This window comes from Bos indicus x Bos taurus, chromosome 7 (assembly GCF_003369695.1).
Source record: "Bos indicus x Bos taurus breed Angus x Brahman F1 hybrid chromosome 7, Bos_hybrid_MaternalHap_v2.0, whole genome shotgun sequence".
NCBI lineage: Eukaryota > Metazoa > Chordata > Mammalia > Artiodactyla > Bovidae > Bos > Bos indicus x Bos taurus.
In genome coordinates, this window is record NC_040082.1 from 52,084,074 (window position 1) to 52,098,199 (window position 14,126).

A 14,126-nucleotide genomic window follows, 5' to 3' on the forward strand; every position below is an offset into this window, starting at 1 on the left:
GAGCTATATTGCATAGGAACCTGGAATGTTAGGTCCATGAATCAAGGCAAATTGGACGTGGTCAAACAGGAGATGGCAAGAGTGAACATCGACATTTTAGGAATCAGCGAACTAAAACGGACTGGAATGGGTGAATTTAACTCAGATGACCATTATATCTACAACTGTGGGCAAGAATCCCTTAGAAGAAATGGAGTAGCCATCATAGTCAACAAAAGAGTCTGAAATGCAGTACTTGGATGCAATCTCAAAAACAACAGAATGATCTCTTGTTCATTTCCGAAGCAAACCATTCAATATCATGGTAATCCAAGTCTATGCCCTGACCAGTAATGCTGAAGAAGCTGAAATTGAACGGTTCTATGAAGACCTACAGGACCTTCTAGAACTAACACCCAAGAAAGATGTTCTTTTCATTATAGAGGACTGGAATGCAAAAGTAGGAAGTCAAGAAACACCTGGAATAACAGGCAAATTTGGTCTTGGAGTACAGAATGAAGCCGGGCAAAGGCTAATAAAGTTTTGCCAAGAGAACACACTGATCATGGCAAGCACCCTCTTCCAACAACACAAGAGAAGACTCTACACATGGACATTACCAGATGGTCAACACCGAAATCAGATTGATTATATTCTTTGTAGCCAAAGATGGAGAAGCTCTATGTAGTTAGCAAAATCAAGACAGGGAGCTGACTGTGGCTCAGATCATGAACTCCTTATTGCCAAATTCAGACTTAAATTAAAGAAAGTAGGGAAAACCACTAGACCATCCAGGTATGACTTAATCAAATCCCTTATGATTATACAGTGGAAGTGGGAAATACATTTAAGGTACTAGATCTGATAGACAGAGTGCTTGATGAACTATGGATGGAGGTTCGTGACATTGTACAGGAGACAGGGATCAAGACCATCTCCAAGAAAAAGAAATGCAAAAAAGCAAGATGGCTGTCTGAGGAGGCCTTAAAAATAGCTGTGAAAAGAAGAGAAGCAAAAATCAAAGGAGAAAAGGAAAGATATACCCATTTGAATGCAGAGTTCTAAAGAATAGCAAGGAGAGATAAGAAAGCCTTCCTCAGTGATCAGTGCAAAGAAATAGAAGAAAACAATAGAATGGGAAAGACTAGAGATCTCTTCAAGAAAATTAGAGATACCAAGGGAACATTTCATGCAAAGATGGGCTCAATAAAGGACAGAAATGGTATGGACCTAAGAGAAGCAGAAGATATTAAGAAGAGGTGGCAAGAATACACAGAAGAACTGTACAAAAAAGATCTTCATGACCCAGATGATCACGATGGTGTGATGATCACTCACCTAGAGCCAGACATCCTGGAATGTGAAGTCAAGTGGGCCTGAGGAAGCATCACTACGAACAAAGCTAGTGGAGGTGATAGAATATAAGTAGAGCTATTTCAAATCCTGAAAGATGATGCTGTGAAAGTGCTGCAGTCAATACACCAGCAAACTTGGAAAACTCAGCAGTGGCCACAGGACTGGAAAAGGTCAGTTTTCATTCCAATCCCAAAGAAAGGCAATGCCAAAGAATGCTCAAACTACCACACAATTGTACTCATCTCACACGCTAGTAAAGTGATGCTTAAAATTCTCCAAGCCTGGCTTCAGCAATACGTGAACTGTGAACTTCCAGATGTTCAAGCTGGTTTTAGAAAAGGCAGAGGAACCAGAGATCAAATTGCCAACATCCACTGGGTCATCAAAAAAGCAAGAGAGTTCCAGAAAAACATCTACTTCTGCTTTATTGACTATGCCAAAGCCTTTGACTGTGTGGATCACAACAAACTGTGGAAAATTCTGAAAGAGATGGGAATACCAGGCCACCTGACCTGCCTCTTGAGAAACCTGTATGCAGGTCAAAGCAGCAGTTAGAACTGGACATGGAACAACAGACTGGTTCCAAATAGGAAAAGGGATCCGTTAAGGTTGTATATTGTCACCCTGCTTATTTAACTTATATGCAGAGTACATCATGAGAAACGCTGGGTTGAATGAAGCACAAGCTGGAATCAAGATTGCCAAGAGAAATATCAATAACCTCAGATATGGAGATGACACCACCCTTATGATAGAAAGTAAAGAACTAAAGAGCTTCTTGATGAAAGTGAAAGAGGAGAGTGAAAAAGTTGGCTTAAAGCTCAACATTCAGAAAACTAAGATCATGCCATCTATCCCATCACTTCATGGCAAATAGATGGGGAAACAGTGGCAGACTTTATTTTTTGGGGCTCCAAAATCACTGCAAATGGTGACCACAGCCATGAAATTAAAAGATGTTTACTCCTTGGAAGGAAAGTTATGACCAACCTAGACAGCATATTAAAAAGCAAAGACATTACTTTGCCAACAAAGGTCCTTCTAGTCAAGGCTATGGTTTTTCCAGTAGTCATGTATGGATGTGAGAGATGGTCTATAAAGAACGCTGAGCACTGAAGAATTGATGCTTTTGAACTGTGGTGTTGGAGAAGACTCTTGAGACTCCCTGAGTCTGCAAGGAGATACAAGAAGTCCATCCTAAAGGAGATCAGTCCTGAGTGTTCATTGGAAGGACTGATATTGAAGCTGAAACTCCAAAACTTTGGCTCCCTGATGCGAAGAACTGACTCATTTGAAAAGACCCTGATGCTGGGAAAGATTGAAGGCAGGAGGAGAAAGGGACGACAGAGAATGAGATGGTTGGATGGCATCACCGACTCAATGGACATGAGTTTGGGTAAACTCCAGGAGTCGGTGATGGACAGGGAGACCTGGCGTGCTGCAGTCCATGGGGTCACAAAGAATTGAACAGGACTGAGCGACTGAACTGAAGTGAACTGATACCTGGTTCATTTTGTTGTTAGGCAGAAACTACCATAATGTTGTAGAGCAATTATACTCCATTAAAAAAATCTGATAACACCATTACAAGTTTAGCAAAAAAGAGAAAAATATGCATAACCTAGACACAATTGTTACAGTTTTTGTTTATCCCTTGTTAATAGTCAACATATTTAACAGTCATAAACATGACATATGACTACTTTTACATCCTGCTTCTTCACTTAACCTGCCATTGTTTACATTTTCCCATATTTGTTGAGAGTTTATGACTTTTTAAAATTGCAGTATAGTATATTTATGGTATTAGTTTCAGTTGTACAACATAGTGATTCAAAATTTTTATAGATTATACTTAATTGTGATTATTATAAAATATTGCCTATATTCCCCATGCTGTCCAATATATACTGAGCTGTGCTTAGTCACTCAGTCATGTTCGACTCTGTGATCCCCATGGACTGTAGCCCACCAGGCTCCTCTGTCCATGGAATTCTCCAGGCAAGAATATTGGAGTGGGTTGCCATGCCCACCTCCAGGGGATCTTCCTGACCCAGGGATCAAACCCAGGTTTCCTGCTTTGCAGGTGGATTTTTTTTACCATCTAAACCACCAGGGAAGCCCAAGTATACTGGAGTGGGTAGCCTATCCCTTTTCCAGGGGAAATTCCCCACTCAGTAATCAAGCCGGGGTCCCCTGCATTGCAGGCAGATTCTTTACCAGCTGAGCCACCGGGGAAGCCAGTCCAACATATCCTCATAGTTTGTTTCATACATAACAGTTTGTATCTCTTAACCCCCATCCCTATCTTATCCCACCCCCATCTTCATAAAATGCTCCCTTCCCAAGACAAAACAAACAAAAAAGACTGCAGTGCAGTTTATTTCACATCAAAGATGTCCTGCTGCTGCTGCTAAGTCACTCAGTCGTGTCCGACTCTGTGGGACCCCAGAGACGACAGCCCACCAGGCTCCCCAGTCCCTGGGATTCTCCAGGCAAGAACACTGGAGTGGGTTGCCAGTTCCTTCTCCAATGCATGAAAGTGAAAAGTGAAAGGGAAGTCACTCAGTCGTGTCCGACTCTTAGCAACCCCATGGACTGCAGCCCACTAGACTTCTCCATCCATGGGATTTTCCAGGCAAGAGTACTGGAGTGGGGTGCCATTGCCTTCTCCGCAAAGATGTCCTAGGCAATGCTATATCTGGATTGCTCCGTGCATGCCATTGCTTACCATCCAGGAGTCTCTGCCTTCCGCTGATCTATAGGTAATAGAAGATGCCTCGGGAATACATTTCCCTGAAGTTATAATCAGATACCCTGTGGCTCACTTCACAGGTCATCTCAATGCAAACTGGCAAGTCATTTACTACAGTTACAGAAAATGCAAATCTGATCAGGTATGTGACAAGTGGAAAGCTCCATTTTGTTGCTTGGTTAGAGAAATAGCTTGCTGTTTTTATGTGGTTTGGGATAACTTTTTCAGCAGGAAGTGACTTAAGGTGGCCACAGACAGAATGGTTCTCTTATGTTTGTGACTGCCCTAAGTAATGTCTCCTCTACCTCTCTAGGGAGAGATGTGACAAAATCACCGTGTGTTCGTGGGGCTGTGTCCTTTGTTAGCTTGACACTGGTGGGATGTTTCTTTATGTGAATGTTTGTCCTGATTAAAGTCAACTTCTGCCCAGAAACAGTTGGATATTGTTTAGATATTATTAGAATAATTTTCTTTGTTAACATCTCACTTTTAGTCTTTCCTTTTATTCTCCCTTTGGATCCTTACATCAGAACTCTGTTGTGGGTGTTTTTTAAGAGCACAGGCTCTGAGTTAGCTGGTGAAGGATTTGAATTCTACCTTGAAGTGCTAGCTGTGATACTTTGGGCAAGAAACTTAACTTGTCCAGGCCTTGTTTTCTCCACCGGTCAAATGAAAATAATCACACGAAATTTATGGGGTTGTTATGAAGGTTAAGGCCATGCATGTGGAGTTCTCAGCACAATGTCTTACTCAAGGAATAAAGTCCTTAATAATCCTGTTAAGTGGGTGAGGCAAATACAAAGAAGAAAGACATCTAGAAGTTAAATAAGATGCTTGGCCAGAGGCCACATAGTTGCAGAACTGGAGTCAGATCAGCCATTCCCATTTCAGTCTTCATTTCAGGACTGCTTGGCTTTCTTAATTAAACACATATGTGTATATGCAGCTGTTGACTCTTAAAGGTGATGTTTCATCAACAAATGTAATTATGGAGCATGTACATTGCAACAGTCATAGTGGTGAGGCAATGTAACTGAGCATATCTACGCCCACACATGGGAAAATAGACAAGCCTGGTCTACCTTCAGAATGTGCTCCTCTCAAAGGAAACCTTGGACTCTTGGCACGTATTTTGCTTCCAGTTACCATTCTGTCATAGCTTGGGCACTTAAGAGCCTCAGCTTCTTCACTAGTAAAATAATGGCACTTGACTCACAGTGCCATTAAGATTAATCAAGACACAATGGAAATCCTTAGGACTGAACTTGTTACAGAATTCCTAATAAATGTTAGCTGGTATCTTTATTGTTGCTGCTGCTGATGGTGAAGGTGTCCCTGGTGTATATAGAAAGTCAGAGAGGGAAGACTTCAAGTCTTTCCTGGCTAGCCAATTAAAAAACTGGCTATCTTACTTTCTTCATAATTCTTGTGACTATCTGACCTAATCTTTCTTACTGTCAGTTTCCTGTGACTAGACTTGTGTTCCACCAGGGAGGGAACCCAGGACAATGCTGGACACATAGCAAGTTTCCTCCTAACAGTCAGAAGATGAATCGATGAAAGGAGGGATGAAAGCAATGGGAAAGGAGAGGAAGGTAACCTATAGGAGCAAAGAGGGAGGGAATGGCCTGTTTTATGGATATTTCACATGAATTTTTTTTTTATATACATTTCTTTTAAAAAATATTTATTTATATTTGGCTGTGCTGGGTCTTCACTGCTGTGTGCAGGCTTTCTCTAGCTGCAGTGCTCAGGTTTCACATTGCGGTGGCTTCTCTTTTTGCAGAGCACAGCCTCTAGGGTACGCAGCCTTCAGCAGTACAGTAGACAGGCTTAGTTGCCCCGAAGGATGTGGAATCTTCCTGGACCAGAGATCAAACCCGTGACCCCTGCACTGGCAGATAGATTCTTAGCCACTGGGCCACCAGGGAAGTCCCTCACATAAATTTCTAAGTCCAACACCACCAGCATTTGTTAAAAAGGAGCAGCTGCCCAAAGGAAGTCAGTAATTTTGATGGAGTATAGACAGTCTTTATGGTCCTTTCTCCTCATCGTGGGTTAAATATAACTGGTGTCAATGTACTTGTCTTTGATTTGAGTTTATGTCAACTTCTATCCTTCAAACCACCAAGGCTGTTACAGGCCTGCCACTGAGATCCCATTTCCCACAATCCCAATTTCCCCCCAAATTGATGTTCAGAGTTTCAATTCATGAACTTCAGTGTAGATGCCTTTAAAGATCATGTCTATGCGCACAAAGAAACCTTCCAAATGCTTATGGGCACTAAATGAATTAATACATATATGGGAAACCATTACATTAACGAGTGGCATGTAGCAACTGTACCAATGAATGTTCCCTACTGTTGTTTTTAATATTATCATCATCATCCATTCATTCAAAAGAGATTTACGGAGTACCTTAAGTGCCAACAGATGCTCTAGACTCCAGATTTTCAAAGGTAGACTAAACAGATTGAATATCTGCCTTCATGGAGCTTATGATGTAGTGGAGAATTCAGAAGATGAAGTTGGGCAGGCCAGTGAATGACTGAGCTACCCAGATGGGTGGTTGCAGTCTATACTCTCAATAGGGACAGGCCCTCATCTGCCTTGTTTAACACTGTCTCTCCAGTACCTTCTGAAGAGCAGAGTGGGCGTGCAGTTCATGTTCGATGACTAAGTAACTGCAAGAGTGAATTTCTAAGAAGGGGTCAGTTGAAAGTGGGCCTTACAGGTTTGGAGCTTAGGCAGGGTGTGAACATGTGGTGTGAGCTCTGAGTTTGTGAACTCTGTGTTCATGGGGCAGTCTGGCATAGAGTGTATATGGGTGGACATGGAAGAGGCTGCGGATGTGAGACTGTGCATATGCATGAGTAATACCTGCGTGTGTGTCCGCTAATAGAAATGGCAAAGTCTTTGGTTCTCAATTTTGAGGTAAATCTAGACTTGTGTGTGGGGCCAAGTGTAGGGTTCTGACCTCAATAAGTGAGGTATCAGCCAGGAAGTTGTCCGATGAGGACAAAGTATTAAGAGTACTTTGCAAGGCTTGTCTGATCAGTAGTGTAATTGTGTGTGATGCAAATCAAGGGTGGATAGGGACTTCCCTGGTGGGCCAGTGGTTAAGACTCTGGGCTTCCACTGCAAGGGGCATGGGCTCCATCCCTAATCAGGGGAACTAAGATCCCTCATGGCTGGAGGTTCGACCAAAAAACAAACAAAACAAACCCTGGCACCTTAGGGGAAAAAAAAAAAAAAAAGATGTGGTTTTCATCTTTTACCTATTTAGGTAAGCACATAGTAGAAAACCAAACAATTCAAACCAAAACTATACTTCAAAAAAAATCTTTTAAGTGACTTCCTTGGTGGTCCAGTGATTGAGCCTCCACCTTCCAATGCAGTGGGTGCAGGTTTGATCTGTGGTCTGGGAACTAAGATCCCACATGCCAGCAAGTCATGGCCAAAAGTAAATAAACAAATTAAGGGTGGATAAAAAGCAAAATCCAGGGTGAAATATATGAAGTAAGAATAGGTTGAAGGGGGACTTCCCTGATGGTCCAGGGGTTAAGACTTGCCCTTCCAGTGTAGGCGGTGCAGTTGGATCCCTGGCTGGGGAGCAGTCCACATCAAAGAAAAATTAAAAGAATAAATTGAAGTGTGTGAGTCTGTTACAGGTTTCTTGTGATTGTCAATAAAAAGATGATGTGTCTGTAGAGCTCTGTAAGCCAATAATTCAGGAGTTCATTATGTGAGGGTGCAGGTTTGTGAGGCAGATTCTAGAACCGGGAGCAATTGTGAGACAATTCTAAGATTAGGATGAGACAGAGTCTGCGATTATGGGTAAACAAAGTCTGAGATTGTGAGTCTGGTAAATCTGAGTTTGTGTGTGTGTGTGTTGCTGTAAATCAGGAAGAACTTAGAGTTTATATCAACCCACCTGAGCCAACAAAGTTTCCGTACCTGAGTGGGGCAGAGGCTTGTGTTTTGGAGGCCAACTTGGGAGTGAGTGTGGGTAAAACAGGGTTTGTGCTCACATGAGAGTGAGGCGAGCTCTTGAGTGTCAACCTGGGGGTTGTTGGGCGAGCTGGAACCGTGCCTGTGTGTGTGCGCGCGCGCCAAGTTGGATTTCTCCTTTGGATGGGCGGCGGGGACGCGTGATCGCAGGAGGCCACTTTAGGGTCCCGGCGCGCAGGAGGTGCGGCCGGCTGGGCGGGCGAGGCGGGCGAGCGGAACACGCCGCCGCTCCGGCCCAAGCGCTGGGCTCGCTGACTCGGGGCTCGCAGGGGACTGGCAGGAACCGGAGCAGCACTGCCGCCTCTGGCGCGAAGGCTCAGGCGCCTCCTCCCGCCCCAGTCACTGTGGTTCGGCGCACGCTGCCGGCTGCTGCCCTTTCCGCCTTTGGGGAAGAGAACCCACGGGCCGCTGTCGCGATCCAACCATGGCCTCGGGCCGCAGAGGCTGGGACAGCTCCCATGAAGACGATCTGCCCGTGTACCTGGCCAGGCCGGGCACCACCGACCAGGTCCCGCGGCAGAAGTACGGAGGCATGTTCTGCAACGTGGAGGGCGCCTTCGAGAGCAAGACGCTGGATTTCGATGCCCTGAGCGTGGGGCAGCGCGGCGCGAAGACTCCCCGGAGCAGCCAGGGCAGCGTCCGAGGCTCGAGGAGCCGACCTGGCGCCGAGGGGGATACCCCGCACCGGGGCCAAGGCCGGGAGGAGAGCCGGGAGCCCGCGCCCGCGTCGCCCGCGCCCGCTGGGGTGGAGATCCGGAGCGCCACCGGCAAGGAGGTTTTGCAAAACCTCGGCCCCAAGGACAAGGTAAGGGGGCCCGGGTTTCCTCTCCGCCTGTCCTCGCTCCCTTTGCAGCCCCGGGGCGCCTTGGCCCGGACACAACTTTCTCTCGTTCACTTTGTGGGGGGGATGGAGGACTAGGGGGAGGAAAAGGGCACCCTCCGCCGAGTGCATCGAGACCTTCCAGCCCAAATCTGAATTATTCACGCGCGTCCCCACTGTAGCATCTTTGTGCGCGCGGGACACGGGGTGCGTGGGTCCCCTCCCCTCCCTGCCGCATCCCCGGGCCATCGGTTCTGAGTGGGTGTGTCAGCCCGGCCAGTGCAGGAAGGCTGAGTGACTTCTAGCCCTTCTCTCGGTCTGAGTACCCACCCGCACAATTGTCTTCTTGATCTCCCTTCTGTCTCTAGATTAAATCTCAAGCCAGGTCACCAGGGCAGAGGGCAAACTGGTCCCGGGAAAACGGGGTCATCTCCATAGTACCCGGATGAAAGTACAGGCTGGGCGGTTTCCCCTCTCACTCTTCCAACATTAGCTCTGCTCCTGAAACTTTTCAGTGTGGAGCCACCAGACTAAACACCCGAAACCCCTTGCTTCTCTTCTGCCCTAGGTCGACATTTCACATCTGTGTTTGTTAAGTGTATATTTGTGTAGGTAGCTTGGCGCGAGGCTGGGGAGCCAGGAGGCTGGGGAGCCAGCTGTCTGGGGAAGAGTGGTATTGTATTTTTGAAAATAGGCAAGAGTATTAAGGGCGCATATTAAACTAGTACAGCTGCAAGTTCCCTACTGCTCTGCCATGTGCCAAAGCCAGTTTTTTCTGTGTGTATTTTTTCAGAAACTCATGTCACACTGAGCTTAAGATACGGCACTTAAGATGTGGCACTGAAACTCAGCTTGCCCTCATTTATTTCATAAAAAATCAGGACCATAGTTCAGAAAACTCAGGGCCTGGGCGGGAGGGATTGGAGTATTCAGGAGTTCAAACTGACCCTTTTGAGTTGGGGAACAATAGTAATCAGATACCTCACCCTTGTCTAGATAATGGCTGCAAAATCCAGCCTGCATATATTATATTGGACTAATACGGTTATGAATCATAACCTGAAATGGAAATGTTTGCCTCAGAGCAATTAAAGTTAATGCTAACCCAAGTTTTAGATGTTTTTCCATTAAAATGCAGCGAGCCAGTGAAAGGAGAGAACTCTGTGCTGCTTGATCTTTGGAAGTTTAAAAAAAATAAACTAAGTTTTAAGAATTGATAACAGGAAAGAAAGTACCAAAATGAGTATGGTTTTAAGGTGCCTTTGGGGAACATCACTGTGTCTTGGAATCACTCATTTAGTTTGTGATTTTCACATCATCCTTAGAATGTGGGATTCCTCTAGGTCCCACTTAAATACCCTTTTAGGAAAAGCTTCTGATCTTTTGGGAAGGGTTTGGCTGATTTTGAAACTGAAGAATGGCCCTAGGGAAAGATTATTGCCTCTTTTCAGATCTGACTTTGATAAGTATTGAAATGTCCCCTTCCTGATTCGAAGGGATGGGAGAGGTGATGGAAAAGGTCGGTAACAATTGCTATGAGTCAGTGCTATTCCCTTTGCTGGAACACCCCTGATGTAAGCCAGATAATATGCCTGGTTTGCAGGATTTAAGAATGGTAACTAGAGAAAGGGAAAATGTTCCTCTTTTAAACCCAACATGTCTTTCTTTTTCTTTCTTTTTGCAAACCCTGTACTTTTGGCTCTTAATTGAAAAATAATAATACAACCAGGATTTGTAGTGCTACGTGCTTATTTCTAAGTTCGGGCTTGCTGTCAGCTTTATCCAGACCATGTTATTATCTCTAATTTAGTTGAATCACACTGATCGAAGAGACATCAGAGGTTATCTACTTCTGAACTTATTTCCTCCAGGATGAAGATAGGGTGTTTGGATTTATCTTTGTGGCTGAAATGCCTGGCACATTGGAGGTGCTGGATAAAAGTTTGATAAAACCCCCATAATGAAGCCATCTCTTTCGCTATGTAGGTACAAAATCATCATCTGGTCTCTGTTTAAATATTGCCATTTTCAGGGAGCCCACTTCTTCACATGAAGCAATTTTGGAGGATTTTACATTAAAAAAAAAGTCCAAGTCTACCTACCTTAGTTTCTACAAACTATTCTTGGTTCTGGGAATATATGAATAACAATGTTTCCTTATGGTGAGATATTTTAATGAGTTTAAGCATGTAGGCTTGTGTATCTGTCAGAAAAGCTGAGATAATGTTGCAGTAACAAACAGTCCTCAAATCCCAGGGGCTTAATCGAACAATAATGGTTTGGTTTTTGCTCCTGCTACTTGTCTATCATGGATCTTCAGGACAGCTGTTAATCATTGCCCTTCAGAGACCTAGACTGATGGAAGTTCCATGTCCTCATATCCAAGGTAGGAAAAGCATGTGGTAAATTGCTCATAGGCTCTTAAACTCCCGCACTGAAGTTATGTATATGACTTATGGCCATATTTCCTAGACCAGAGCAAATCATCAGTTCATGTTCAGCTTCAAAAAAATTGAGAAAGTTAACAGTCTTACTAGGATTCTGTAAATGGAGATTAGAAATATTTGGGAAATAGCTTTAATCTCTCTCCCAGATCTGGGGGTGGATTAGTGGGATGAAAACTGGCTCAACCATTATAAATTATGTGGCTACAGATGTGTAACGTATTCTGCGGGCCTCAGTTTTCCTCTTTTGCAAAATGCAGATAACAGTGACTTCTTTGCATATGGTACTCAGTACATGTTAATTATTATTACCCTTTGCTTTTACTGCCTTTTATATGTTTTAGGGCAATTAATCACATTCTCCCTAAAATTCTCCTTTTTAGCCTTATTATTCCTAGTTTCTTCAGCCCTCCCTTCTATGAGCCTTTCACCACTTGAATTTCCTTTTCAGATTATATTATTAATATACTTTATAAATATTCTTTCAAAAATATAATGCCAAGAACTGAACACAGTGTTCTACATGGGATATGGCCATGCCCAAGTGCATTAGGCTAGTTACTTTCCCTGATTTATATACAATTTATGATTCTATAGTAAAGATTACACATAATAATCCAGTAATCCATGTCCTGCTGTTGGCGCCATAGTAAATTCTATGTCATTCAAGCCTTCAGAAACTTTTCCACATGAGCTAGGATGTTGTTTTTCAGTTGCTAAGTCATAGCCAACTCTTTGTGACCCCATGGACTACAGCATTCCAGGCTCCTCTGTCCTACTGTCTCCTGGAGTTTGCTCAGATACATGTCATTGAGTCAGTGATGCTATCTATCCATCTCATCCTCTGTCAGCCCCTGCTCCTTTTGCCTTCAATCTTTCCCAGCATGAGGGTCTTTTCCTATGAGTCAACTCTTCGCACCAGGTGACCAACCTATTGGAGCTTCAGCTTCAGCATCAGTCCTTCCAACGAATACTCAGGGTTCATTTCCTTTAGGATTGATTGGTTTGATCTCCTTGAAGTCCAGGGTACTCTCAAGAGTCTTCTCCAGCCCACAGTTTGAAAGCATCATCTCTTTGGAGCTCAGGCTTCTTTATTGTCCAACTCTCACATCCATACATGATTACTGGAAAACCCATAGCTTTGACTATATGAAGCTTTGTCAGCAAAGTGATATCTCTTCTTTTGAACAATGCAATCTAGGTTTGTCATAGCTTTCCTTCCAAGGGGTAAGTGTCCTTTAATTTCATGGCTGCAGTCACTGTTCACAGTGATTTTGGAGCCCAAGAAAAGAAAATTTGTCATTGCTTCCACTTTTCCCCCTTCTATTTGCCATGAAGTGATGGGACTGGATGCCATGATCTTAGTTTTTTTAATGTTGAGTTTCAAGCCATTTTTTTCACTGTCCTCTTTCACCCTCATCAAGAGGCTCTTTAGTTCCTCTATATTTTCTGCCAATAGAGTAGTATTATTTGTATATCTGAAGTTGTAGATATTTCTCCCGGCAATCTTGATTCCAGCTTGTGATTCATCCAGCCAGGCATCTGTTGTGATGTACTCTGCATAGAAGTTAAATAAGCAGGGTGTCAGTGTACAGCTTTGTTGTACTATTTTCCCAATTGTGAATCAGTCCATTGTTCTATGTACAGTTCTAACTGTTGCTTCTTAAAGCCAGGATATCTGCATACTATGTTGCTACAGTTGAACTTAAAACCAAAAGGAAAGAAAAACCCTTTAACTGTAGGATTTTAACTTTTTCCCCTTCTATAATATTCATAACCATTTTAGCTTATTCTTCTACTATCAGGATAATTTTAAAGCTTAGTTCTATAATAAAATATCCCTTGTTCCAGATTTGGACTGTCTATAGATTTGATAATATCTCTTTTTGAACATTTTCAATGTGCCTGACATAGATAGTGGGAAGATCTGCCCTTGCCCTAAATTGTGGTTACATGTCAAGAACAGACACACACACACACACACACACCCCCCCCACACACAGATCTTCCCACTACATGCACCTTAAAAACCACCTACATCTCCCTGCCAGCCCATTATTCAGTATGCTTGGAGCTCAGTTGCTCAATCTTTGAGAACAGTCTTTGCTACAAAATCCTTATTCTTGCAAGTTAATTCTGCAGCTATCAAAAGAGTTTTTTAAAAAATATCATGATAAAATTAAAATATGCTTTATCTCTAGCATATGTAGTTATTAATTCCCACCTGAAGGAAATCAGTTTGGTTAATAAATGAATACCTTATGAAAGGATTAAATAACAAAAGTGTTTTTCCAGAATAAAAATGTAAAAAAAAAGTCACTGAATTATCTGCCAAATGCCAAGTTCCAGGTTTGAGATATCCCTGGGTGTTTCTCTTGCGGTTCTGGACCTATTTGTAAACATTTTGTTAAATTGCATGTTTACATTTTTCTCATGCTAGGCATTCATATTGCCAAAATTCTCCACACAACTTTTTGTTTATAAATTCTGACAGTATAAAAAAGGCAATTCTAAGTGAAAAGAAAATATTTTTTTCACCATTTGTCAAGATGGTTTCCACATATGCAGAATTTTCTCTAGCAGTGAAGAAATTACTAAAGGGAGGAGAATTATGATATATGGTCTGCCAAGACCAAATGATTCTGCAAAGACTGTCATCTGTAAAAACAAAGCAATGACATTATGATTACATAGGTCTATTGATAACTCCCTTTTGGGAACTGGGGATCCTTTCTAGTTCCCAGCTTCTCACATGGGC

General features: G+C 43.1%; 1 protein-coding gene across 1 annotated transcript in view; it reads left to right on the plus strand.

Moving 5' to 3' along the window:
* The first annotated feature begins 8,326 nt into the window (after nt 1-8,326).
* DPYSL3 (dihydropyrimidinase like 3) overlaps nt 8,327-14,126 on the plus strand; it is a 116,926-nt gene continuing 111,126 nt past the window's right edge. Inside the window, exon 1 of the mRNA XM_027546049.1 lies at nt 8,327-8,909. Within this exon, the coding sequence (XP_027401850.1) occupies nt 8,529-8,909 (381 nt within the window). The 5' untranslated portion in view covers nt 8,327-8,528. The remainder of the gene's footprint in view (nt 8,910-14,126) is intronic.